Consider the following 26,987-nt stretch of genomic DNA (forward strand, 5'->3'; position numbering starts at 1 on the left):
ATGAGACATAAAATAATTATTAAAGCTTTTATTCATACACTGAACTTACAAATGCAAATAATTTTATTAAAAAAATTGGAATAATATTGATCACCGAATATAAGAAAAACACTCAAATGACCAAAGGGGGAAAATAAGAAGTTATATACATGTTGATTGCCTCTTAGATCCATAATATGAGAGAGAGAAAAAAGGAACTAAAAGAAAAAAGACACAGTTCATTAATGTCAAGATGGTCAACCATACAAGTTGGTCCATATAGCAATTCCACTGGTCCCTACAGCCAAAACTATCACTACTATTGCCATCACTTGATCTTTTGTCTTTGATATGCCATGCGTATCCCTGTTTCATCAAAATTAGGAGAGAAAAATTCATATATATCATATAATTGGCAAAAACATTAGTATATATTAGAAGAAAAACTCTTAGGAGCTAATAACAAATAAATTTTATTAATTTATATGTGTAGATTCTGAAAAATGTGAATGCAAACTATATTGATTCATGTGTACAAAATTCCAGTAAATATAAATGTAAAGTGTAAACTATATGCTTCTTGTGTGCAAAACCCATGTAAATATGAGTGCAAATTATTACTGGCAATATTTGCTGGTCATGTAACATTGTTCATATTAGAAAATGACATACCTTAGAATGATTGAGGCAGGGAAAATGAATGAGAGGCAAACAATGGTAGTAGAGCCCAAGAACTGAAAGAAATACCAAATGTTTGGAATTGCCACTGCCACCAAATATGTGAATGCTAGCAATCCAAGAGTTAATGACACAAATCTTGGTGTGTCTAATGCAAGAGGAGGCCTATTGTTATTATCACGATTTGAGAATGCAATAAGTTCATCAATGTTGGCCCTCAAGGAATAATTCATGATGGGGAATACAAGGGCAAGGTGGAGTGCATAGCTTAACCTAACTATGTCATTGAGCAATCTACCACCACTTGTGTTGGAGTTTTGGTCAAAGTTGACTAACATATCTGCCATGATTGAGTCTCCAAACAACAGGTAACCAAAGAAGCCAATTGCAAAGTATATGCCTACACATATCATCAATGCTATCCTCACTGCCAAATTCATGTCCCCTGGTTTTCCTAGCTCTGCTCTAATTGGATGAACTGCACCACCAAATATCATACAATTGTATATATTCAATATTCTTAAACTTGATGATTTAATTTCTTGGAGAAAAAAAGTTAAAAAAATGGATGATTTAATGATGAAATTAAAGTAGTTACTAACCATTGACATGAAATCCAAAACCAGTGAGAAAGACAGGGACAGTGGTGAAAAGATCAAGGACAGTGACTTGAGAGAAATCAGGAAGTAACCTCAGTGGCTGAGTTTTGCCGCACCACAATGCATAAAAAGCCATGGAAGAGCATATTGCAACAAACACCAATGCTAGTAGGATTGATATTGCTGAACTATACCTTAATGAATCTTTTTCCACATCAACACAAAACAACATCATATGCTTAATTAGTTAATCAACCAAACTTGTTTCATTTTTCAATTTGAATAGGAATTAAAAATGACTTACCAACACGGCGTAACATAACAAGTGGGAGCATTATGAAAAGAGCAACTAGAAGAAGAGCAAAAGCGCGCGAGGTCCACCAGTGGATCCCAAACCATTCTTGAAGGATGCCCAAATGTGTGCTTCCTTTCGATTCATTTCCACACAGCACGTCTCCTACAAAACCATGCCCACTCAACTCAATCTTTCATTTTTCTGTTTCGACATTTTGAGGCTAATGATTTAGTGAAAACTTACGTGCAGTTGTCTTTATGTGAAGTTAATATTTAAAAATTGTTAGATAATCTGACAAATTTTACTAAATTATCATCTAATAATTCTCAATTATCAGGTTCAATGAAAACAACTGCACGTAAGTCTTCACCTTACACTTTTGTTTAGTATAGGAAAGAAATTACTCAATCTATCTATCAAAACACATTCAGAAGGAAGAAGGTTTTACATGGTATGTTTCGATGCCTTATCCAATTGTAGGATTCTACATTTCACCACCAATGGACTCAAGGCCTTTGTTAGGACATCGATTTTCTAATACTATCTATAAAGTCCTATATCAATTAGAGAAGAAAATGCAGCATGTTTTATAAAAATGTAGATACTCTTTTTTGAGTGTGTTTTAATAAGTTAAGTGGTTTCGTTCATCTTTGGCTAATTATTTTTGGTTACCAAATATTTTCGTAAAGAGTCAAAACGGATAATATCTTTAAACAGGTGAACTAGACTATTACACATGCATACACAGTTCTACCAATTTTTTCTATTATATTTTTACTTCAGTAACTGTTTTAATACTTTTGTCCTATGATTATTACTAAATATAGTCTAAGAGTGAACTAAATATAAATGCATATTTGTACAGCAGCTGAAATTTTGATTACATAGTACTCTGAACTATAACAAGATTGGCCCATAACAAGTTTGGCCCCACATACAATCTACCAAAAACTCAGTAATGCAACATTCATTGTTTCATACCATACCGCAATTAATACCATCTATCAATCTCTGATATGTATTAATTGCAGCTTAATCTCACCAAACCATTAGGCCAACCAAGTAATTAATTTTTATAGACTATCATAAAAATCTATTCCAGCTTTTCCTTATCCGTTATCCCAAATTTGCTTAAAATAGGAAATAAAAAAAAAGAGACAAAATTGGAAAAATCCATATTTAGCCTATAGAAAAAGGAACAAGAGGAGAAAATTGAATAGAAATTGTTGATGAATGATGATTAATTAATTAAGAAAGAAAGTAAAGAAGAACTGACCGAGAATAATGAAGTAAATGATAAGAACACCAAGGTTTGTTATGATGACACAAATCTTGACGGCAAGGGAGCCGAATGAGCCAAATGATTCACCAACCATGGAAGCATATGTAAGAGATTTTCCATGTGCGGTGTACCTTAACATAAACTCCACGGTGACATCGGTTACCAACGCCACAAAAACAATAAGAATGAAGCCAGGGAGTATGCCCAGAACCTTGATGGTTGCCGGAATCGACATGATTCCGGCACCGATCATGGTGGTTGAGATGTTGAAGACTGCCCCGGAAATGGACCCATGTTGTTGAGAATCTTCCTGGGAGTCGTCGAGGAGAGGGACATTAACTTGGGTGGCGGTTGTGGTTATTGTGTTGGGTTCCAATTTCATTGTGGATTCAATGTTGACAGAGAATTCTGAATTCTCATCTTTATCTCTTCTTCTTCTTCTTCTTCCACGTTGTCTGTCCTATCTTAGTTTCTTAGTTGTCAATTATTGGGCACGCCAATCTCATGCTCCCTTCATAGAATAAAAACCCACATGTTAATTTTTTTTTAATTATATAAGACCATCAAAAATTATTATTTTTAGTTATTAATTAATTATAAGTATTTAAAAAGTATAAATTTTGTTCAAATAAAAAAATATTAAAATATATTATTAGATTATTAAAATAAAAAATTAGATTAATAATTAAAAATAATAAAAAAACAATAAATTTTAATAATTATTTAATATTTTTTTAAATAATAAATTGAGAAATGATACATCATTTTTTGTTTGCTCAATATACAAAGACAACGCTTTACTATTTATTTTAGGGGGAAGAATATAGTAAATGTCCCTAAAATTTATCCAAAATTTTATTTTTAATTTATAAATTTAAAATATTTCAGTTTTGTCTCGAATAATTTTAAAAAAATTTAGTAGTGCCAGTGTGTTTTTTCAACTATACTAAAAAATACTTAAAAATTAGTAATTCGTATAAAATATATATTAAAAAGGATTAATTATTTTGTTAGTTCTTATAGTTTTGCAAAATTTTTAATTAGGTTCTTATACTTTTTTTCTTTCAATTTGATCTTTGCACCAATTCTTTTTTTTTTAATTAGGTCCTTCTTAATAGTAATTGATTTCATTGTATAAGGATTCAAGTAAAAAAATTTGGTGTAAGAACCCAAATAAATGAAAAAAAAATATAAGGACCTAATAAAAAAAATTATGCAAAAACTTAATTAAAAAAAATATAAAGTCCTAATTAACAATTTCACAAAATTATAGAGATCAATAAAATAATTAAACCTATTAAAAATTTATAAAGCAACATATATAATTTATATACGAACATACAGTGAATAATTTGGTAACTTAATATATATATATATATATATATATATATATATATATATATATATATATATATATATATATAGCATTCTTATAAATTTTTTGACAATTAATTGTTAATATTGAATTTTAGTTTTTTTTTTCAATTATACTGTAAGACATTTAATTTAAAAGGTTAATAATTAAAATAATCCCAAAAAAATATCAATTTAATATTCATAAGATTAGACGTATTCATAAGATTAAACATGTCAAATTTATTCTTAACTCATCATCGTATAGTTGACATTAAACCATGATTTTGACATTAAACATGATTTTGATTGAGTTGGTTAGTTCACCAAAAAAATAATTAGTAATGAGCTGCTCAAAAAAAAAAATCGATTGAAAAATAAGTTAATCAGTCAAACTCATATAATTTTAACGGTTAATTCATTTAAAATAATAAATAATAAAAAAATATTTTTTATAAAAAAATATATTTCATACAAAAATATATTTTTTTATATTCAATTTAATTTGGATTAAACTTTAATTAAATTTTTAAATTCTTAAATCTCTAATTTTTTGGTTCACTAACCGATTAGATTCTCAGAATTTTGTATTAAACACACCGTCCATTTAGGCCAGCTTAGAAATCTTTGGCAGTATTTTAAGATCGAATCTGGTCATTCCTCATATCTTTCTACATTCAAACATAAATCTTCCACAAGCCAAACCAGATCACGTTTTCCCATCTACTTGCTTAAAACGGGAAAAAATCTTTTTGTAATTTTAAAATGTTATTAAAAATTAAAGTAATATTTTTTATTATTTAAAAAATACTTCTTAATTATTTGAAGGATTTAACTAACTTACGTATTAAGAGGATAAGTTAAACATACTATAAAATAAAGTATTTTATAAAAAATATTATAAAGATTAATTTTTTTATATTTTCAATGTATTGAATGCACTAAAAGCATTAAAAAGTTATTATTATTATATTCTTAAAAAATAATACTACACATTAAGTATTTCTGTTAACTAAATAACTAAGTTAGTTTAATATAAAAAAATTAATTATAAATAATATTATCTAAATTTTATTATTTAACTTAATTAAATTTGATTCATAAAAAAGAACTTGGATATATAAGATCATTTATTTTTAAAATGTGTCCTAAATTAGTTAAATTCTAATTATAATTACTGTACTTGATTTGGACTTAAATTGAAGTACCTACTGACCTATATATGTGAGTAGTGTTTAGTGTATGTAACTATGTAAGTACATAATAACAAAAAATATTATAAAAATATAAAAAAATATAATTTTAATTTTAATAATAATTTTTAAGTGTTACTAAAATAATATAATCATTGTAACTACTATAATGAGCATCACAGTACACTTTTTTTTTTTGGTATGAACCATACACTTTGTTATTTATCAAAAACTATAATGATACTCTTTTTAGTTATTCTCTTAATTCTATATAAAAAATTCAACTGGAATACTTTCTTTTATAATTTTTTATTTTAATTTTTAAATATAATTTTAATATATTCATAATACACACAAAGAAATTATACATCTAATTAGATTCATCTATTTAACTCACTGTTCGGGTAATAAATAATTAAATTAGAAAAGCTAACTTTGTTGATCTAAAAATATATTATTAGATATTTTTATAAAATAAATTTTACACTGATTTTTTAATTAAAAAAAATCCTTTGTTTTTTCGTTGTTTTATCAAATTGGGAGAATAGGGAACCAAAAAAGTAGGACCTATAGTTAAGTGGATCAGCCAATTAAAATGGACAGAAAAAAGCCCAATAAGAATCCTAAAACCCAAAAATTGAAGCCCTCCTTAAAAAAGAAGAAGAAAAAGTTTGACACTTGTTCGCTTAAGAGGAAAGGGGCAAATAAAAAAAAAGCATATTACCAAAAAACTAAAAAAGAAGCAAACTTGTTTTCTGTTGCATCGTTTTTTATTTTTGAATTTTTTGATCTGGTGCTGAATAGTATCAACCTGTAATAACACGCCTCCGTTCATTTTCTTCATAATCTTTCATCAACATTCTTCATGTATGAATTAACATAAAAATCAATCAAAATCGATTTCAGAAAATCTAATCGATAGCAATGGGGGATAATTTGGAAAAAGGGCAGGATTACGAACAGAAAGCAGAGAAGAAGCTCGGTGGTTGGGGATTGTTTGGTTCCAAATTCGACGATGCTGCAGACCTATTCGAAAGAGCCGCTAATTGCTACAAGCTCGCAAAATCTTGTATGTTATGTGTCAATTTAATCTCAATTCATTTCTTTCTTTCTCTATTTCTTCATTGCATTCAATTTTAGAAACCATTATATATTTGCATGTTCTTGTTCTTATTGCATGAGGTTAATTATTGGTTTGTGTTTGCATGGAATTGTTAGAATGTTCGTGATTGATGCCATTATTAAGATTTAAGATTGTCAATATCCCTGGTTGGGTTGGATTATTTTTCTTCATTGCATTCAATTTTAGGAACCATGGAATTTGCATGTTCTTGTTCTTGTTCTTAGTTGTACGAGGTTAATTATTGGTTTGTGCTTGCATGGAACTGTTAGAATGTTTGAGATTGGTACCATTATTAAGATTTAAGATTGTCAATATTCCTGATAATAATAATAATAATAATGTACATTAACTACTTGAAATAAATTCAAGACTAAGTTTAAAATATCAATTTAATAGTTGTCAACAATATTGTATATATGCATACTCAAAATAAGTTCATCATATGAGTACAATTTGGTGGCCAAATTAAAAGTAATAGTACCTGTATTTGTATGCATGTAGGTGGTTTAACCATGTGATGGAATTTAATTTTCATCTTTTTGTTTTATGTTCTTTGGATTTTAGCTCTTTTTTTTTTTAATTTTGGATTGAAAATGATCATTTCTTTTTCTTCATATTCTTTTCGTTTTTGGGTTAGTGATCATTTAATTGATAATATTGCATAGCATGAATGTATGATCAATGATGGCTCCTTTTGTTGATTTTGGTGGATGTAATTGTATATCAAAATGGTTGAGTATGCTTTGATGCTAAGGTTGTTTGGTTATGGTGACATTTTCAGGGGATAAAGCAGGAGCCACCTATGTGAAGTTGGCAAATTGCCATATCAAGGTAAATGATTCTATTTTTTTCGTCATTCTAATTTTAGTTTTGGAGCTTGATTTGTTCAGATGTACATGTGTTGAGTTTCTAATGACAATGTTGTCTCGTGGCCTGTAGTTGGATAGCAAACATGAAGCTGCCGGTGCCTATGTTGATGCAGCACATAGTTACAAAAAAGTTAATATAAGTGGTATGTATGTCTGTATATACATGTGATTACATATTAATTTATGGCTATCTGCACTTAATACTATGTTGAACCATTCACAAATATTGATTTTGGTATGTCTGTGTGCTTATATTACTCGAAAGAAAAGTAAACATTTCTATTGAAATGAACGATAGATGATGGATAATTTCATTTTACTTTTTTTTTTTTTTTTGTGCACACACCACCAAAATACTCTTGCGGATTCAATTAGTGTTATTTTCTTTATGCAGGAAGGCTAATTACTTTCAGCATGATTACTTATACTACCAAATTTAATCCAAATCTATGGTTTTCTTCATGGTTAAATATATAGGTTTTTTTGGCTGTTATCTCTTTAGTCTTTATTCAAGCTTTCATGTATAAATATCAAACTTGGCTGCAAATATACAATGCATTTTATCCAAAGTCTGATTTCATGGTTCCACCTCCTTAAATTGGATATTAAAACTTTTGTGTACATGTATGTTGGCAACAATTGAGATCCATCTCCCTGCTTGCTTTCATGGTTGTAAGTATAATATACATATTTAATTGGTCCCAAGATTACTCACTCTCATAAGTAATACTACCATATTTTTAATTTTTCAAACTCACAAACACTCATAATAATAAAGAGAGAATTTCTAACATTTCAAAACATATTTATTTCATTTTTTGGAACACACATAATATACAAAGCACGTATAGTTTTATATAGACTAAACTTCTTAGTAAAATAATAATTTCTTTTTCTTAACAACTAAGACTACATTGGTGATGATCATGAAGCTTGTAGAGCTTGCATGCTTTGTCATCATTCTTTTAATAATCAAATACCTCTCTTGAACATTCTTGGTAATTCTTCAAATTTTCAACATCTTCTAGTAAATAGATGATCATTGTTTTCAACTCAAACTTTGCTTCTTTTCATTCTTTAACCATGTTTCATAAAAATTCTAGTCCATGCAAGTTGATTTAAAAATTTTAATCAACATTGCCTCCCTTAAATCAAACTTGCAGAATTAATCATTCCAAACATCTTCTTTAACTTGTAAAATGACTCGATCTTCAACGGCTTTGTAAATATATCTGCAACTTGGTCTTCAGTGTAACAGTACTCAATCAAAACTTCTTTTTCATTCATCAACTCTTTAATTTTGTGAAATCGAATATCAATATGCTTCGATTTTCCATGGAATACTGGATTTTTGCAAAGTGCAATAGCTAACTTGTTATCGCAAAATATTGTTGTTGGAGTACTTTGTTTCTCGTTTAATTCCTCAAGAATTCTTCATAACCGAACTGTTTGCGTTACACAACTTGCTGCTATATATTATGCTTCTGTTGTAGAGAGTTCCATTACTGGTTGTTTCTTTGACGACCATGAAATTGCACCAGAACCAAGATGAAATACAAATCTTGAAGTACTTTTTCTTGTTTCTATATCTCCGGCACAATCACTATCAATATAGCCAACAAGGTTTATTTCATTAGTATTCTCATAATAAATTTCATCATTTAAAGTACTTTTGATATATCGAATAATTCTTTTTGCCGCTTGCAAATGGTTGGTACAAGGCTCCTCCATAAATCTACTAAACAAACTAACTCCACATATAATATCTGGTCTGGTTGCAGTTAAATACAAAACTTTCTTTAACTTGTAAACTTTATCTTCTTCTCCAAGAACTTCATATCCTACAGGTTGCTCAACGTACACTTCTTCTTCTAAAGTACCATTTAGAAATGCAGACTTAACATCTATTTGATGGATCTTCCACTTATTTTGGGCCGAGAGTGAAATAATCATACGAATAGTGTCTAATCTAACAATAGGAGCAAATACTTCAAAGTAGTCGATACCTAGTTTTTGTTTGTTTTCCTTTGCAACTAATCTTGCTTTGAAACAATCAACTTCACCACTGGATTTGTACTTAGTTTTGTAAATCCACTTTTCTTCCAATCGGCTTCTTATCTGCTGGTAAATCTGTCAACTCCCATGTGTCATTCTTCTTAATGGCATGAATCTCCTTGTCCATTATTTTCTTCCAATTGTTATCTTTAGAGGCTTCTTCAAAGTTCAACGGCTCACAATATGAAAATAGAGAAAAATTTATGCTTTTTTCATCCGACAGATCGTTGTCATTACCAACTTCATAAGCTGCTAATCTAGCAGGTAGTCTCCGCTCTCTTTGAGATCTTCTAGATGATTCTGGTTGTTCAGTTGTGTCAGGTTGCCTTTCTTCTACTTCATCACACGTATTTGGAATTATAGTCAGCTGCTTTTCTGTCTTTGTGTTCCAGTCGCACATGGCTTTCTCGTCAAACGTTATGTCTCATTACTTTCTTTGATTCTGGATTATACAGCTTGTATGCTTTTGAGTCTGTGCTATAGCCGATAAAGATACACTTCTCACCTTGTCATCTAACTTCTTCCTTAATTGATCTGGTACGTGGGCATAAGCAATACACTCAAAGACTCTAAAATGATAGATGGAAGGCCGTTTTCCACTCCAAACTTCCTCTGGAGTTTATAATGAACACTCTTCGTTAGACATCTATTTAAAATATGAACTGCCGTTGTGACTGCTTTTGCCTAAAACTCTTTAGGCATTTGTTTTGACTTGAGCATGCATCTGACCATATCCATGATGATTCTATTTTTTCCTTCAACAACTCCATTTTGTTGAGGAGTATATCTAGTTGTTAGTTGGTGTTAAATTCCGTGTTGCTTAAAGTAATCTGAACAAGCAAGATATTTTGTTCCTCTATCTGTTCTAAGAATTTTGACTTTATAGCCACTTTGTTTTTCAACAAACGCCTTGAATGTCTTGAAGGTATCACATGCTTTGGATTTCTGCTTCAAAAAACATATTCATGTATATCTACTAAAATCATCAATAAAAATGATAAAGTACCTACTACCACCGTTGCTTGAAATTTCTACAGAACAGAGATCTGAATATACAATTTCAAGTAACCTTCTGACTCTCCATGACTTTCCTGTAGGGAATAGATCTTTGTGCTTCTTTCCTATTTGACAAATCTCACAAATACAATTGAGAATATGAACCTGTGGTAGTCTAAAAACAAGTCCTTTTCTTGGCAGGTAGTTTAGGCAAAAAAAATGAAAATGCCCAAATCACATGTGCCAGTTATCATCAAGTATCACATAACTCATGCAAGAGGGATTAACATATTGAATTTTTAACGAAAATATTATGTTTGAAATTATCTTTAATTTATCTATGAACCGTCCATTGTTGTCAAATACAGTGCAATATCCACGATACGTTATCATCTTATATCCCTTCTCAGATAATTGTCCCATACTCAGTAAATTGTAATCAAGTTCCGGAGCATAGAAAACATCAGAAATATAACTCAGAGAACCATCCTTCAATCTAATTGGTATGTGCCCTTTTCTTTCAATAGGGATCTTTGTACTATTACCAAATTTCAATAATAGTTTAACTGAATCATCTAGTGAAGAAAATAACTCCTTTCTACCAGACATATGATTACTACAGGCATTATTCAAGTACCATATATTTTCATCTTCAGCATATGAATTACTTGTAAAAAATAAAGTTTGAGTACTCGGATCATCATCAATATTTTGATGCTGATTTTCTGCAATGTGTGCTTGATTGTTATTCATTATTTTGAATCTGCAATTTGCTGCTTTGTGTCCATACTTTCCACAATGAAAGCAATTGAAATTGGTTCTTTTTTGATAAAAATTGCCTCGACCTCTTCTTCGGTTGACAGACCTGAAATTTGTTCCACCTCTTCCTTGATTAGGTGGTGTAAAATTATTAGAACTTCCTTGGTTGTAATTGTCACGACCTCTACATCTGAAACTTCCTCTGCCTCTACTTTAAAAATTAAAACCGCAACCTCGTCTTTCTTGTGTACGACTTGATTCTGCAACATTGTTTAAATTCACTCGACTTTTCATGGCTTCCTCGGTTGATTTTTCTGACTTCTCCAGTATTCTACTGATGTGGCTTTTCATGGTTCCTTGCAACTCTGCAATCATCATGGTATCTATATCGTGAGATTCTAGTATCGTAGCCACCACATGGTCATATTTCATCGGCATGGTGCGAAGAATTTTCTCCACCACTTTACTATTGCATATCTTCTCCATAGACTCTCATCTTATTGACAAGATCCGTAACACGAGTAAAATATTGCTCAACAGTTTCTGAGCTAGACATCTCATATCTTTCATATTCCCTTCTGAAAGACTGTAGCTTTGCTTTCTGAGCTTTATCTATGCCTTTATATTACAGCTTCAACGTGTTCCATGCCTCTTTGGTACTTTTGGCATTTGCTATTTTTCCAAACACCATATAATCTACACCTTGATGAAATTGAGATAGCGCCAATTAATCTCTCCTCTGTTAGACAACATCTGCTCTTTCTTGCAAACATAGTTCAATGAAATTTCACAGGTTCTAGGCCTTCAAATGGGTAGACATCAAAGTCTCCCAATAACTATAATCAAGTTTTCCATCTAATTTGGGACCGGACCACACAATATTAAAAGTGGTTCTCATCTAACCAGGCTCTGATACCAAATGTAAATATAATACCCACACTTAATTGGCTCCAAGATCACTCACTCTCATAAGTAACACTACCATATTTTCAATCTCTCAAACTCACCAACACTCATAATAATAAGGAGAGTTTCTAACATTTCAAAACATATTCATTTCATTTTTTGGAACACACATAATACACAAAGCATGTATGGCTTTATATAGACTAAATTTCTTAGTAAAATAATAATTTCTTTTTCTTAACAACTAAGACTACATTGGTGATGATCATGAAGCTTGTAGAACTTGCATGCTTTGTCATCATTCTTTTAATAATCAAATACCTCTCTTGAACATTCTTGGTAATTCTTCAAATTTTCAACATCTTCTAGTAAATAGATGATTATTGTTTTCAATTCAAACTTCGCTTCTTTCAATTCTTTAACCATGTTTCATGAAGATTCTAGTCCGTGCAAGTTGATTTAAAATTTTCAATCAACAATGGTGATTATTTGCATCCTATTTTGCTAAGCTTGATTTTCCCAAGTTAAAATTCTATATGTTGCTAACCATGAACCTTGTGCTAACATGCCATGGCTTGCACTAATATGAAGAAAACGGTGCCATTCAAAAATTCACTTTATTTTTATCTCTCTTAATGCAGAGGCTGTATCTTGCTTAGACCAAGCTGTAAATCTTTTCTGTGAAATTGGAAGAATCACTATGGCAGCTAAATATTTGAAGGTATACATTATGTTTTTTATTTTTGGTTACATATGATATTTTATTTATTTATTTTGTGTATGAATATTTTTTTATATATGGTATCCCTCTTTTTGGGGGTATTCTTTTTGGAACCCTTATGAACATCTCACACTAGTTTTTACTGATTTACACACAGGAAATTGCGGAGTTGTATGAATCTGAACAGAACATTGAGCAGGCCATTGCTTACTATGAAAAGTCTGCTGACTTTTATGAAAATGAAGAAGGGACAACTTCTGCAAACCAGTGCAAGGCAAAAGTTGCTCAATTTGCTTCTCAACTAGAACAGTGAGTTTTTTTTAATTCAAATATTTTTTTTTTCTTTTCGGTTATTCAGTCCATAGTTGCATTTTGTTTCGTTTATAGGAGGTTGCAATTACTTTTTAGAAAGTTACTTTATTTTAGCCTTCCATTTCAGTTAAAATTTATGCTTGTTCTTATGATAATTCTATAGATACCAGAAGGCAATTGAGATTTACGAAGACATAGCACGCCAATCTCTCAACAATAATTTGCTGAAATATGGAGCTAGAGGGCATCTTCTTAATGCCGGCATTTGCCAACTTTGCAAGGGAGACGTTGTCGCTATCACCAATGCGTTGGAGCGATATCAGGTCTAATATTTTTTAGACTACTTTACTTGAGTCTGGAAAAAGATGAGTGTTAGGGGACCATCAGGTTTTATGATTAGCCATCATTAGTGTTTTTAATGGTGTGAGATTACTCACTTTTCTTTTGTTAGTTAAATGATGACCAAATTTTAATAAAAGTGCTGGCCCTTAGACTTTCTCCTGAAAAAATAGCTTGTTGCGCAATTCTTTTTATGCGACCTTTTTTTTTTTCCATTTGGCAGGAGATGGATCCAACATTTGGAGGCACACGTGAATATAGACTATTGGCGGTATGTCACCCGTTGTGGAATTTCCTTATTAATTTTTAATTACAAAGTACAATGTATAAGAATCCCAGGACCTTTTAGAATCTTGCTAATCTGTGATCCAGTTGAAGTACTGAAATTTTTGAAAAATTGAGCAGAATATTGCTTCCGCGATGGATGAAGAAGATGTCACAAAATTTACCGAAGTTATCAAGGAATTCGATAGCATGAGCCCTCTGGTAAGCTGTTATCGACTTATATAACCTGCACCTGTTTGGATCATTCCATAAGAGGCTCTAGTCTTTATTTGATGATGAATATTGCATTTATGCATGAATTTTGTGTAGGATTCATTGAAGACAACGCTTCTTTTGAGGGTGAAGGAAAAGCTGAAAGCCAAAGAACTTGAGGAGGATGATCTTACTTAAATTGCACACCTTAGTCTTTTGTGGGTTGGACTCATGTTTGATGATTTGCCTTGTATTTTATACTTGTCGTTCAAGTTTGTTCATCTTACAAATCTAACTTATATATAAAGTGTACTTGTTTCCTGGTTTCAAAGTGGACTTAAATTCAAGAACTAAGTTTATTTTTGAGATTGCGTGAACCTATTATTATCCATAGGGAGATGTTTTAATATTTACATACCATTTAATTTTGAGGCATTTACAATGCAAATTACATTGTTATTCAATCTGACTCATTATTAGTCATTCTTATTCTTTTATTTTGCCATTGTAATTCATGCAAAAAGAAGGTAAATGTCATCATTTTCAACTGTTTTAGTTGGAAAGGTTGATCGAGTGGTCAACCTATTTGTCTGTTTAACCAAATGTTGGGAGGTTCGAATCCTTATTTATGCATGCAACAACTCATTAGTCAGCGACAGACTCTTAAATGAAATTTAGATTTGTAATGGATTAGCCCTTGACTTACCAGATTGGGAATACCTTGGGATACCCAAAAAAAAAAGGTTGGGAGGGTAATATATCAAAATTGGCCTAACCTAAAAATTAGTTACAATTGATAAATGAAGAAAGTTGATATGTGGTTATGTTGGATGAAAAAGAAAGAAGTGTATTAAGTTTATAGTTCCTTGGCCCTTTTTTTCCTTCCTTTTTTCTGGTTGCTGATAATTATAGTTTATTAGTAATCATTAATGTGGCGAATTTAAGACACCAAAAGTGTATCGTCTTAAAAAAAAATGCTTGCTCACTCTTTAATTTAAAATTCCTAAACTACGGAGAAAGACATGTCATTGCATGATCTGTTAAGTGTATCGCATTCAAGCTCCTGTCAGCTAACATAAAATATGATAAAGTTGACCCAATAATAAAATTAATGCCATACAAGAGATGTTATACTTTTCAAAAGGATATATTAATATTGGTAAAGTTTATAGGTAACTGGTCAAGTATTTTTTTTATTTAAATTAGAGAGTAAATTATTTTTTTATACATTATGATGGTATAAAAAAATATTATTTGTACATTAAAATTAATTATTATGTATTTATATATAAATATATGTATAATTTAATTTATTTTTAGTGTGTATTTTATATTTTAATGTGTATTTTATATTATAACTGATTTTAGTAGTTGATTTTAATATATATCTAATATGATTGTATTGTATAGTAACGTAGCCAAATAAATATATAATTATTTTGCACATTTGTAATACAAAAATTAATTACTCATTTAACTAATTTAATATATAGTTAAAGTTTGGATAAATTAAGCTTTTGGAGTATATATTAAATGTGCTTTAGGATTAAATAAACATTTTTCAAGTTTTATATTCCATGAAAATAGAAATGATGGAATATATTAATTATCTAGAATTGAAATTATATATGATATGGATTTTCGGATTTTGGATTTTTGGTCATCTGAACCGTGGCACCTTTATAATATTTATTATCTTCTAAATCAGTTTTTGTAAGGTAATATTTTTTTTTATAATCCAGATGTGCAAGCAGGTTTAGAGGTAGAATGATTTTGGTTTAGTGCAACATCAAAGGTTTATGATTTTCGTAGTGGTTATTTGTGACTTAATAAGAAGAAATTTGTTTGGAGGACCAGAGAAATTGGCTTTGGTTTTGGCATCAGTTTATTTCGGTAAAACATAAATTCTTGGCCTGACTTTGTTTTAGGGAGGCTTTGCCCACTACTACTTTTCATTTCAGGAAGGACATCTCACTGACGGATAGTTGTCTACAATATTTTTTTTGGTCAGGAATCAGTTGTTCATTGTATTTAGGATTGTCTGAAAGCTCAACTAGTTTGGCAAGTTTTGGAAATTTTTGATCAACCTTTGAATTTGATGAACTGGTTGTTGCTTCATAGTAAAAAATGTCCTTTTAGATTCTTTTTTGGTCTATGGTGGATTTGGCGTTTCAGAAATAATGAGATCTTACATCCACACAAGTCTTGACCCCTGAATAAGGTGACTAGTATAGCATTGTCCTTGAAAAAGGAGTTTCAAAATATTTTTGAGTTGTAACGAATTTTTATCCCCTCTATCATTAGTGATTCATGAATTTTTCTTGGTGGATATTTTTAAGATTAATTATGATGTAAGTTATCCTGGTATTGGTGATCATGTTGGTTTTGTCTGTGGTAACAGAAATTGGAATGGAAGTTGGCAAATGGCAACGTGACTATTTGAAAACGATTGAGAGTCTTAATATTCTGCAAGTAGAATTGTTTACTATTTGAAGATGATATCTTCTAGCCCATGACTTGGGGTAAAAAGATGTTATTTGTGAAACAGATTTTATGAATGCCTTTTACTCTTGTCAATAATTTTCAGATAACTCTGATTTTGTTGATCCTTTGGTGCTAAAATTTTGGGACATTATGTCTTAGCAATGTCATGTTAATCTTCGGTTGATCTTGAGAGATGCAAACAAAGTGAGCAAACATCATGACAAAGACAACGATAAGAAATCATACTCACCAAGTAAAGCTCTCGTTATCTTAAAAAAAATTTGAGAGTAGCATTCAACGAGACTGTCTTGCTTCTTAAGCAATTTCTTATTATTTGTTTTTTCTTTTTTATTTGTTATGTTATTACTTTTTACTAAAAAAATTATATTTAATATTTTATATTTAAATATTGTATGTGTGTATAATTAAGTTTATTACATTATAATATGTATAAAAGGATAATTTATTCTTTAATTTTGAGAAAGAATTAAAAGAATTATTATATCTCTTAAAAATTATGAATTACAGATAAACTTGTAAAAGATTTTAAAAAATAACTAAAAAACAATAATAAACAAACATTGATTCATTTTTCACTTACACAATGGTGGGACCCATATTTCTCTTCCACTTTGGTGACAAAACTCAGATGACTAGATTAGATTAAAAAAAGAAAAAGAAAAAAAAATATTTTCAGTTTCCTTGTTGTTCTCCTTTGTTTCTTTCTTCCTTTCTTTTACTGGGTCAGTTTTTTTCCGTTTAATGTTGTCATTGTTTGGTTTCTTACATATAGATAACAAGAAACCTGCACCCACCAAATGGAATTTAGAATTTTCAATAGCATGAGCTGTGTCCTTTCATTTTCTTATTTTCCATTTTTGGTTGCAAGTGGCAGTTACCTATCTCTTTGACTCTCATGATTGAAAGGTTTTACTTCCAAACCCTGCTTTATAGTTATTACTTTGTTCCAAGCAAGAATAAACGAACTAACCATTTTTGTTTTTCAAATCCTGCAGCTGCAGCGGTTTCATCTTTTCTGAGTTTTGTCGAATCTGATTCTTACTTGCTTTCAACGCCTTCTTAGGTATGTATGTGTGTGTTTTTGTTTCTGCTTTGCACCAATTCCTGAATATGCCTTTTGAATTTTGATGTTACTTTTCTGAGATTTCTATCTTATAGAGCATGTTTGGTTACCATGATTTTTAGATTATGGATCTGTTGAATTTTGTTTAGAATTAGATTTTGGGGTTTGACCTTGATCATTTAATGATCAGTTTAGAATGATCTGTTTATATAAAGTTTGTGTCTTGATATTCCATGTTCTTTGGATCCACTTGTAATTTGCCATGGAATTTTTAGTACTTATCTCAGCTGGTTCTGTTTATGCCCTTGCAGTGTTTGTGAAATTGTTCTGTATCATTATAATTGGTTATAAGGTTCTGATCTTGACTTGAGAAAAGCTCAGAGTACAAGTATCAGAATGGTTGTTGACAATTGTAAAGATGAAATTGAGGAATCTAATGGAAGTAATAAGGAAATGGAGTTCGTTTCGATAGATTTTTCAACTTCAAGAAGAACGTTGCTGAGCAGCGAAAATCCCCAGAAGAAATTCCAGGGCACCTTGAGTTCCATTCCCAATAGGCTCAATCTCTTCAAATTTGGTTCTGCATCTGCGAAATTCAAGCGGCTTGCAACCTCGAAAGACCAGATTTCACAGGCTGTGCCTTCCCCTCATGGCTTGAGAGGAAGGTTCAGCGGAATGCTCTCTAAGAAACTAGATTGGGGTTCACTCAAGAAGATGTGCATAGAATGGTTTAGGGACCCAATGAACATTGCCCTTTTTGTGTGGATCTTCTGCGTCGCTGTTTCGGGTGCAATTCTATTCCTTGTGATGACTGGAATGTTAAATGCTGTGCTGCCGAAGAAGTCCCAGAGGAATGCATGGTTTGAAGTGAACAATCAAATACTCAATGCACTGTTTACACTTATGTGTTTATATCAGCACCCACAAAGAGTCTATCACCTTGTTCTTCTGTGCCGATGGAGTCCGAAAGATATCTCAAAACTTAGAAAATTGTATTGCAAGAATGGAACATATAAGCCTCATGAGTGGGCACACATGATGGTGGTGGTGATTCTCCTTCAGTTAAACTGTTTTTCTCAATATGCACTTTGCGGTCTAAATTTGGGGTACAAAAGATCTGAGCGCCCAGCCATAGGAGTCGGAATATGTATGTCTTTTTCGATTGGTGCAGCTGCGACTGCTGGTCTATATACCATTCTTAGCCCTCTTGGTAGAGATTATGATTCTCCAACAGACGAAGAAGCGCAGGTTCGAATATCTCCTGCTCAAAAGCCACAGGTGAAAACATTTGAGAAGAAATATTCATTTGCAACCCATGATCGTCAAAGGGTAATTGAAACTAGACCTCAGTGGAGTGGAGGAATACTTGACCTTTGGGATGATATTTCTCAGGCTTATCTATCACTTTTCTGCACTTTTTGTGTCTTCGGGTGGAATATGGAGAGACTAGGCTTTGGAAATATGTTTGTTCATATTGCCACTTTTATGCTGTTTTGTATGGCTCCTTTCTGGATTTTTATATTGGCTGCTGTTAATATTGGGGATGATACTGTTAGGCAGGCTCTAGTAGCTACTGGGATTCTTTTGTGCTTTCTTGGTTTACTTTATGGTGGATTTTGGAGGATCCAAATGAGGAAAAGGTTCAATTTGCCTGCTTATGACTTCTGCTTTGGTAAGGCTTCGGCTTCTGATTGCGTACTTTGGCTATGCTGTTGCTGGTGCTCTCTTGCTCAAGAAGTTAGGACTGGGAATACCTATGATGTTGTGGAGGAAAAATTCTCCTTGAAAGAAACTGATATTGGTGAACAACCACCGATTTCTCCTTTGCCGCGCGAAGATGTTGCATCTCCCAACTCCGGCACAAGTTCTCCTCTGGGTACCAACTCTTCCCCTTCTATGATCAAACCACCTAGCCCTCTAAGTTCAAGCAGTGTCTTCAAGGAATATCATAGTCCAAACAGGCCACTATCTACTGTAAAAGAAGAGAATCACGAAAGACGGGAAGAGGGAATGATGAGCCCGCCAATACCACCACTATTACACAGAGAATCTCCCTAATCCCTGGTGTTTAAAGGCAGGGTCTTCAAAGTTCAAACCACTGCTTGCATTTTGTATATGACACTGTGGGATACTCTACTAAGTTTTTAGAACATTCATGTAAATAATTGAGTAGATGTATGTGTAAAGTGTGAACTTGAGGGTCTTTTTTTTCTTTCCTGAGATTTTCTGTGTTTTTGTTCCCACATATGAAACACATCTGTAATAATAGGCATTAAATAATTGTGGAGAGGATTAGTTATGTTCCTTCTTATGAGAGTGTGAAGTTATTGCCCTAATGATTGTGGATGATGAATTATTCTTTGATACTGTTGATTGATCTTAAGTCATACATTTATGAAATCATTGTAGAGCTTTAGAGACAATTTGCACTCATTGTGTTGAGAGAATGAGAATTCAAGAGCAAGCTTTTGTGTTGTGAATGGTGATGTTCTTTCAAGCCCTTACTTGGTCCTTTTAACACAGTAAAATGTGGCTCACAGTCTTCATCATGAAATAGGGATAGGCCACATTAATGCAACAGCTTAGTGTTTGTCAAATTTTCTTCCTCACTTATTGTGTGGTGGTTCATTCATCATATAATGTAAAACATGACAGAAACTGTTATTGGATCATAGGAGATGCAGTTGCCAATGCTTATTTGAGACCTTGTTTATTACATTTTCTTGTATAGATTTTTTATATAATTTTTTTTAGATTCCAAAACTTAAATTTTCAAGTCCATTGAGGAAAAAAAAATAGAAATTATATTGACAAAATCATCACAAAATTCTTCTTCATAATAATTTTTCAGAAAGGCCTATTACATTTGTTTAAATTAGATATTTGTTCATGACAAAAAAAGACAAAGACAGATATTTTTATGTTTTAATCCAAGCGCACCCTTAACCCTTGATTCAAGGATCATTGGCAATTGAACTTGAACCCCATGTCTCAGTCTATGATCCATTCTTTTATTCTTCCAATTCCATTATCATTTCCTTAAAATCTCACACCTTTATAATTCCACCACCAATAACAAAACCCATAAAAGAGGGAAAAAAAAAAAAAAACCCAAGACATTTTCCATCGCTAACTTCTCAAAGATCTAAACTTTAACATTAAAATAACAAAACCCAAAAAAATCCAATCCATTATCAACCATCTGCTTTTCAAAAATCTAAACTTTTTTCCATTTCATATATGGGAAAATCAATTCTCTCTGCGGTTAGGTTCCACGAGTTGTGTCGCATCGTTTCATCATCTGCGAATGGGAATGCGAAGAGGACGGCGACAGCACAGAAGCAACAACCACAAAGGATGCAAACAAACACGGTTGCTGTCCCTTCTCTAAAACATGGTAAGATGGGAACATCGGAGGGACAATGTCGGATGCCACTGTCCCGTGTGGTCGCAGATTGTACCAATCGGTGGTTCCATGATACCCTTAAGGAGGCAAAGGCTGGTGACACCTCTATGCAGCTCCTTGTTGCTCAGATGTATTTCAGTGGATATGGGGTCCCCAAGGATCCTCAAAAGGTTACATTTTTTTGTTCATTTCTTTGTGTTTTATGTTAGCATAGTTGTGAAGGATCAGACTAGGTGCAGTTGTCTTTGTAAATTTTCATGTCTGAGAATTGTTAGTTAATTTGACTAAATTGTCATCTATCTTTGCGGATAGTTAAAAATGTTAGATAGCAATTTAGTCATTTGCAGTCGTCTTTGTAAATTTCCATAGGGAAGACTAATAGATGATTTGACTAAATTGTCATCTAAGGGTGTTAATAATTGAAAATGGTTATATAACAATTTAGTCTTAGTCACTGGTATACACAGAACATAACTTGTGAGTTTCCACCTTGTGAGAAATGTTATTGTTACAACAGATATCTAAACATAACTTGATATAGACAGAAGTGCAAAGTCCTAGCTTGTGAATGTTGGAGAGAGAAAAACTAATATATTAGTTATCTTTTTTATGATGTCTTTGTACGTTAGCATTTTTAGTGTGTGGGACTAGGAATGAAACTCATGCATATTGTTCAGAATTAGAAGGTCTGAGTCACCTTTTGTGATTGGTATTTGGTGTTGACATTATATGATTTCTGAGTCTAGCTCAATTGGCAATCTAGATCCATAGCAATGGGTGATTTCATTGTAGTGTGCCATTTGTTTTGTACTACCCTGCTTTGGAACTTCTGGTTACTTAATATACTGTGATGAACTTGGTTTAAAGGGAAATGTTTGGATCGATAAAGCAGCTAGAAGTCGGAATTCAGTTTGGAAAGCATGTGATAAGCATATAGGTAACACTCGATTTTTATGGGTTAATAGATTGCAGCATTCTGTGTCGTAATTTTCCTCTTCTTCGTGGAATTTTAGGTTACAGAACTAGTGATTCAGATTCATATGGACTGGAGAACGATGCTAAGTAATCTCCATAGTTCACTACCACGGGTAAGGGGTAATGATAAGACTATAATGCTCCGTTACCAGATTCAATTTCAATTTTGTAATTTCATTTTTGTAATCTGTAACATGTACTATATGATAGTTTATACATATTTATTATAGCATCAAAATAACAAGGTTCTACTTCAATGATCACTCTTGTGTCTATATGTAGTAAGCACATGTACTGCTCATTTTCAAGGAGTTAGAGAAACTTAAACATCAAATATATGTAATTCTTTTCAAACCTGATGGTATGTGAATCTTCCATATGTTTCAACCTCTTCTGTAAAAATTGTGTACAATGTTCATGTTTTTGTTAACTTTATCACCCAAGCCTTCAATAAAAAAAAAAAAAAAGAATGGTTCTAGTTAAGTTAATAGCTGCTGCATATACATGTAATTTGTTACAAGTTACAACAATGACATATTATATTGAATGGAAGAGGCAGAATTTTATTTTGCATTTGGCATTTTGATGATGTTATCTAGCTTCTCTCTTGTCCTTTCTCCATTCCCATGGTTTCTCTGGATTCTTTGAGGCCCATAATCCAACTCGCTTTGCTCTTGCTTGTTTTTCCCACTAGAATAAGAGCAATATAAAGTTTAGATATATAGCTTAGGGACAAAGAAATGAAGGAAACCAGAAAAAGTAGTATATCACATACTGTTTCTAGTTCTGGTCTTTTGTCATAGGCTGAGTAGTGCCATGCCAAACCCTTCTTCAGCATCATTTCCTTATCATAAAAGAAAAGCAAAATGAGAAACTTAAAAGCAATCCTATGTTATACAGAGCTAAATTGAACTAACATGTATTTCGTTATTATTTAATTGTATCTAGATACATTGATTCAAGAATGTTCCAAAGGTGACCGTGACAAATGAACGAAAAATCAAGAGAAAGTACAAACCGAATTACCTGTACAAAAACACCATTACAGTAGAGATCTCCAACGCAACGACCATAGCGATCTTCTCCATATACAAGGACCCTCAAAGACTTTCCTTGAACAATCTTTGTTAGTTCATTTTTAGCTTCCTTTCCATATGGCATTGCACTTTCAGGAGCATCAATTCCCCTGTACGAATTTTCAAGTCCAGTGAATTCTTACTAATCTGAAACAACTCTTCTCTTGTTAGTTTGATCATTAATTACCTTAGTCGAATCCGGTACTTCTTAGCAAGGACTTCCTCATTTTGATGAACAATCACCCTGAATAAGACAACAATTACTAACCATTTGAACAAAAACTAAGTAGCTTTTGGAGCATTTGATATTTAGAACTGGAAAACTCCTAAAAACTAACCGATATCCTGAGTCGATAATCTGTTGGTGAAGTGCATCCGCTTGTTCATAGTTCCTCCGAGCACGCGCTGCTGATCTTTGCACCGCTGCTGCGTGCACGTTGCCGGGGACATATGCTGATTCCCTGGGGTCTGTTGTGCTAACATACACTGTTACAGTATCACCATCTGCCACTGCTTTTGCATCAACCTAGTCCCATTGAGATATTAAATTATGTCAGCTACCAAATTTTAAGCTTGATTGCACATATCACTAAATGTTATGATAATACTATAGATTTGGATATCTGCATAAAATACACTAAAAATGTACCCAAATTAGATTCAAACATAAACACTGCTCTTACTGGCAAGGTGTGAAATTCAAATTTCACTCCATCTGGCAAGGATGTAGGGGGTTGAGCAGCTACTTCAACAAGGGTATGAGGTAGTGGAAGACCATAGAAAGCCAGTAATCCCTATAAACAAACCAAGATAAGTTTTTCCCTTTTTTTTTCTAAGATTTGCTTTTGTATGTCAAAAGACACATTCATTGCTTGAACATAAGTTTGTAATTAGTACATGCAAACCTCAACATCTGCTTTTTGGTGTCTCTTCAAGGTCTGAATCACAAGCCTAGCTGCTTCTTCAGGTGTCTTTGGAGGGGGTTTTGATTCTCTCCAAGCATCTACTAACTTTCTATACCTTCAAATTTAGGTCCAAAAAATTTGTAAAAAGAAGAAGAAAAACCAGAAACTGCACTAATATATATACAATCATAATAATAAGTCAACAATTCAGTAATCAACTCAGCGTAAAGAATGTGATTAATACCAGTTAGCCTGAGCCTTCTTAGAAGATACAACATGATTGCTCAGTCCTTCCGGGACCTAAACAAACACAAAAGGAAAATTAAAAGAAAAAATACAGATCTCACAAAACCGGCCTAGATTAGCAGAAAATAACACAATTAGGCCTCGAGTGTGCCGCGCCATTGTAGATTTGGAAAGTGGTAACCATATTATTAAACTCGAGCCAACTCATATCGGTTTACAAGCTTTATTGTTCAAGTTTACCTAAGCTAGCTCATTGCTCCATATGAGCTTAGATGAATTCCCAAGTCTGATTTTCTTGTTGGTAAGTACTTAAGACCTGTTTCTTTTTATGTTCTTTTCAATAGAGAAAGAACTTGACTTTCTGAGATACTTTGAGCAGAAGTAACTAAATAATCAAAACCAAACAAGCATATAATCCTAACATGCTTTCTCTGGCTTCAACAACTAACTATCTCAAGAAATATTTCTTAGTTTCTCACTATAACCAACCAGCTCTAAACATAAAACAAGCTTATTCAAGCATGAACCTAGTTCCAAATTAGGGTGTTGTACGGGGTGGCATTATTTACCTGAGAGGTGATGTCAAATTGAAAGAGATCATGAGCAAGTGCCGAAACGCCGACGGTGGCGGAGGAGACACCGTGTGGCCCAAGTGATCCAGAATCAGCTGCTGAGGGCTCGAAGCACTTCCCACACAGGAACCTCAATGCATTTCCCATGGTTGAATTTGAAGCTCAACCCAATCTTTGTTTTTTAATAAAGTATGAAAATTGATGAACCCAATTATGGGAATTGATCAAAGTTGGAAACTTTAGATGCAGAAAATGCAGAGAGGGAAGGAAAAGGGATCAGAAGAGGAGAAAATCTAAGAGGGGTTGCGGCGAATCTGGTTACTGGAATCAGGGGAGAGGAAACACATGCCAATTGGAAAAGATAATAAAAATGTAATATAATGACACGTGGAGCATTTTGATTTGCTGATGCTAACTATATTAGAGAGTTGGGATTTCTATGTCAACGGTTTAACGTAAATTTCTGGGTAACACCCAACACTTTTGCTGTGTTTTGGAGCGTGAAAGCGCGTGACATGTTGCGTTATGACGTCAGAAAGTGAAAACCTTGGGGGCACGCAGCACGCTTGTGTGAATTTTCAAAAAATATCTCCTATATTAACTGCAATAAAAATGTAAAAAATAAAATAAAATAAAATAATCCCTTTGACCTAGATATAGATTTTGACAAAAATATCTTTTCAAATATGGTAATGAGAACAACAACTAAAAAAATGTTTTATTTAACAAAAATAACACATATATTTGATCAAATCTTAATTTATTTTGACAACGATTAATATTTTATGAAATTATAATTTAATTCTATTACAATTTTTACTATTTTCATCTCCATATTCATTTGGTTAGAATTAAATTAATAATTTCTTAAAAAATTAATGGTTGATTAAATAAATTAACGATTGATTAAATAGTAGATACATTTTGTCAAATAGACTATATTCTTTTAGGATCATTTTATTGTTTTAATTTTTTAACGAAGATTTTGTCAAATATATATCTCTTTTTAGATATTAAAATTGTTATTACTAAAAAAATATTTTTTTAACATTTTTTTGAAGTTTTTACGTTTTTATTGTTAGTTGTAGAATTAGTTTTATAAGTTATTTAAATTAAGTGAAAATTCAAGTACAGTTAATTTTATGTGAAGTTGATAATTTGAGAGACGTTAAATAAAAATTTAGTCAAATTTTTTAAATTATTTAATAATTTTCAACTATTAACTTCACATAAAATTGACTCTACTTGAAAAGGGTCATTTCAAAGTACAATCTTATATGCATAAAAAACCTTTTGGTGTTCAAATATCTTGAATAATATAAATTATTTCGAACTGTATCCTACCAATTACTTAATAAGTATTAGAGTGTGTTGGGAATAATACACCAACTCCCCCTTGAGAAAACACCTTTGACAGAGAAATAAAATAGACACAATCACAACACAAGAATTTAACGTGGAAACTCCAATTACCGGAGAAAAAACCACGGCCGTTGTCAAATGACAACCAGAGAATATCACTATGTGAAAATTGTTACAACACATAGACTTCTTTCTCTCACCGGCACCCCAGTACACCCACACTCTCTCAAAGCAAATATCTAACTACACCTCACAACACTCTCTAATAAAGAGTACAGAGGAAAAGAAAAATCAGATACAAGCTTAAAGTGTTTCTGACTGGTGCAAAAACAAATGAAGAACTTAGCCTCATATTTATAGCCTAGGCCACCCACTCCATTTGCTATCCTAAGCAATGTAGGACTAATTCAACCAAATCCTAACAATCTCCACCTTGATTGAAATAGTCACACATCTTCAGCTTCCATTGTCAACACCGACAATTCTTTGCTGCCATTGTCTATACCGACAATCATAGTTCAGAGAACTATCATACTCCACCATGAAAGTATACTCACTTGGAATTAGACCACTCCAAGAATTTCGCCTTGGTACAGATCGAAACCTTGCTGAAAATTCATGGTGCAACTTCCAAATTGGCTTTTCCTGGAAGTTCTTCAGCCATCGACCTAACTCCGCCACACACCTTGCATCTCAACGCCAACCAATGCCCGTGTGCAATTGTGGACCTGATTGCCACAACTCATCCTTATCCATGGCAGTGCGGTAATACCATGAGGATACTTCTTGTCTTCTAGAGAACATCATCTTCTCTCATAGAGAGAGCAACCAGAGATCTTCTCCTTCAACGCCTTGTGCAAACCTGATTGTATCAACACATCCTTGACTTGTACTTGCCACAAGCCAAAATTGATTCTTCCATCAAATTTCTCTATTTCAAG

General features: G+C 32.3%; 5 protein-coding genes across 6 annotated transcripts; 3 read left to right on the top strand and 2 right to left on the bottom strand.

Annotated features, from left to right (window-relative positions):
* Positions 1-45: 45 nt before the first annotated feature.
* Positions 46-3,363, bottom strand: LOC112702317 (amino acid transporter AVT6C). Its single transcript, XM_025753301.3, has 5 exons — positions 2,828-3,363; positions 1,561-1,713; positions 1,260-1,460; positions 652-1,135; positions 46-345 (listed from the first exon to the last, which is right to left on the bottom strand). The coding sequence occupies exons 1-5, from the start codon at positions 3,213-3,215 to the stop codon at positions 237-239; spliced, it is 1,335 nt and encodes a 444-aa protein (XP_025609086.1). The 5' UTR covers positions 3,216-3,363; the 3' UTR covers positions 46-236.
* Positions 3,364-6,037: 2,674 nt separating this feature from the next.
* LOC112703952 (alpha-soluble NSF attachment protein 2) lies at positions 6,038-14,302 on the top strand. Its single transcript, XM_025755561.3, has 9 exons — positions 6,038-6,448; positions 7,284-7,333; positions 7,442-7,514; positions 12,729-12,808; positions 12,966-13,117; positions 13,284-13,443; positions 13,683-13,730; positions 13,865-13,945; positions 14,054-14,302. The coding sequence occupies exons 1-9, from the start codon at positions 6,304-6,306 to the stop codon at positions 14,132-14,134; spliced, it is 870 nt and encodes a 289-aa protein (XP_025611346.1). The 5' UTR covers positions 6,038-6,303; the 3' UTR covers positions 14,135-14,302.
* A 2,742-nt stretch (positions 14,303-17,044) lies between these two features.
* On the top strand, positions 17,045-19,927 carry LOC112702318 (uncharacterized). The gene is made up of 3 exons (XM_025753302.3): positions 17,045-17,347; positions 17,437-17,504; positions 17,816-19,927. Exon 3 carries the CDS (start codon positions 17,901-17,903, stop codon positions 19,560-19,562), a length of 1,662 nt encoding a protein of 553 aa, XP_025609087.1. The 5' UTR covers positions 17,045-17,347; positions 17,437-17,504; positions 17,816-17,900; the 3' UTR covers positions 19,563-19,927.
* Positions 19,928-20,339: 412 nt separating this feature from the next.
* Positions 20,340-23,117, top strand: LOC112702320 (uncharacterized). 2 transcript variants are annotated; one of them, XM_025753305.3, is made up of 4 exons: positions 20,340-21,080; positions 21,778-21,847; positions 21,924-21,998; positions 22,834-23,117. In XM_025753305.3, exons 1-3 carry the CDS (start codon positions 20,745-20,747, stop codon positions 21,974-21,976), a joined length of 459 nt encoding a protein of 152 aa, XP_025609090.1. In that variant the 5' UTR covers positions 20,340-20,744; the 3' UTR covers positions 21,977-21,998; positions 22,834-23,117. The 2 variants fall into 2 exon arrangements, with proteins under 2 accessions (XP_025609090.1, XP_025609089.1); XM_025753304.3 differs by lacking the exon at positions 22,834-23,117 and having other exon boundaries at positions 21,924-22,272.
* On the bottom strand, positions 22,248-26,371 carry LOC112702319 (staphylococcal-like nuclease CAN2). The gene is made up of 9 exons (XM_025753303.3): positions 24,682-26,371; positions 24,111-24,166; positions 23,867-23,981; positions 23,645-23,755; positions 23,300-23,487; positions 23,149-23,205; positions 22,912-23,071; positions 22,661-22,729; positions 22,248-22,575 (listed from the first exon to the last, which is right to left on the bottom strand). Exons 1-9 carry the CDS (start codon positions 24,829-24,831, stop codon positions 22,477-22,479), a joined length of 1,005 nt encoding a protein of 334 aa, XP_025609088.1. The 5' UTR covers positions 24,832-26,371; the 3' UTR covers positions 22,248-22,476.
* Between the last annotated feature and the right edge of the window lie 616 nt (positions 26,372-26,987).

Source organism: Arachis hypogaea, chromosome 7 (assembly GCF_003086295.3).
Source record: "Arachis hypogaea cultivar Tifrunner chromosome 7, arahy.Tifrunner.gnm2.J5K5, whole genome shotgun sequence".
NCBI classification, from domain to species: Eukaryota; Viridiplantae; Streptophyta; class Magnoliopsida; order Fabales; family Fabaceae; genus Arachis; species Arachis hypogaea.

Coding starts and splice junctions, on each gene's coding strand:
- LOC112702318 (XM_025753302.3), top strand. CDS start 17,901: ATGGTTGTTGACAATTGTAAAGATGAAATTGAGGAATCTAATGGAAGT.
- LOC112702317 (XM_025753301.3), bottom strand. CDS start 3,215: ATGAAATTGGAACCCAACACAATAACCACAACCGCCACCCAAGTTAAT. Junction 1,461..1,560: donor TGTTATGTTACGCCGTGTTG/GTAAGTCATTTT, acceptor ATGTGGAAAAAG/ATTCATTAAGGTATAGTTCA. Junction 1,136..1,259: donor TTTTGGATTTCATGTCAATG/GTTAGTAACTAC, acceptor TTGGTGGTGCAG/TTCATCCAATTAGAGCAGAG.
- LOC112702320 (XM_025753305.3), top strand. CDS start 20,745: ATGGGAAAATCAATTCTCTCTGCGGTTAGGTTCCACGAGTTGTGTCGC. Junction 21,081..21,777: donor TCCCCAAGGATCCTCAAAAG/GTTACATTTTTT, acceptor CTTGGTTTAAAG/GGAAATGTTTGGATCGATAA. Junction 21,848..21,923: donor AGCATGTGATAAGCATATAG/GTAACACTCGAT, acceptor GTGGAATTTTAG/GTTACAGAACTAGTGATTCA.
- LOC112703952 (XM_025755561.3), top strand. CDS start 6,304: ATGGGGGATAATTTGGAAAAAGGGCAGGATTACGAACAGAAAGCAGAG. Junction 12,809..12,965: donor TGGCAGCTAAATATTTGAAG/GTATACATTATG, acceptor ATTTACACACAG/GAAATTGCGGAGTTGTATGA. Junction 13,946..14,053: donor TCGATAGCATGAGCCCTCTG/GTAAGCTGTTAT, acceptor AATTTTGTGTAG/GATTCATTGAAGACAACGCT.
- LOC112702319 (XM_025753303.3), bottom strand. CDS start 24,831: ATGGGAAATGCATTGAGGTTCCTGTGTGGGAAGTGCTTCGAGCCCTCA. Junction 24,167..24,681: donor AATTTGACATCACCTCTCAG/GTAAATAATGCC, acceptor GTGTTTGTTTAG/GTCCCGGAAGGACTGAGCAA. Junction 22,730..22,911: donor GTAATGGTGTTTTTGTACAG/GTAATTCGGTTT, acceptor TTTTATGATAAG/GAAATGATGCTGAAGAAGGG.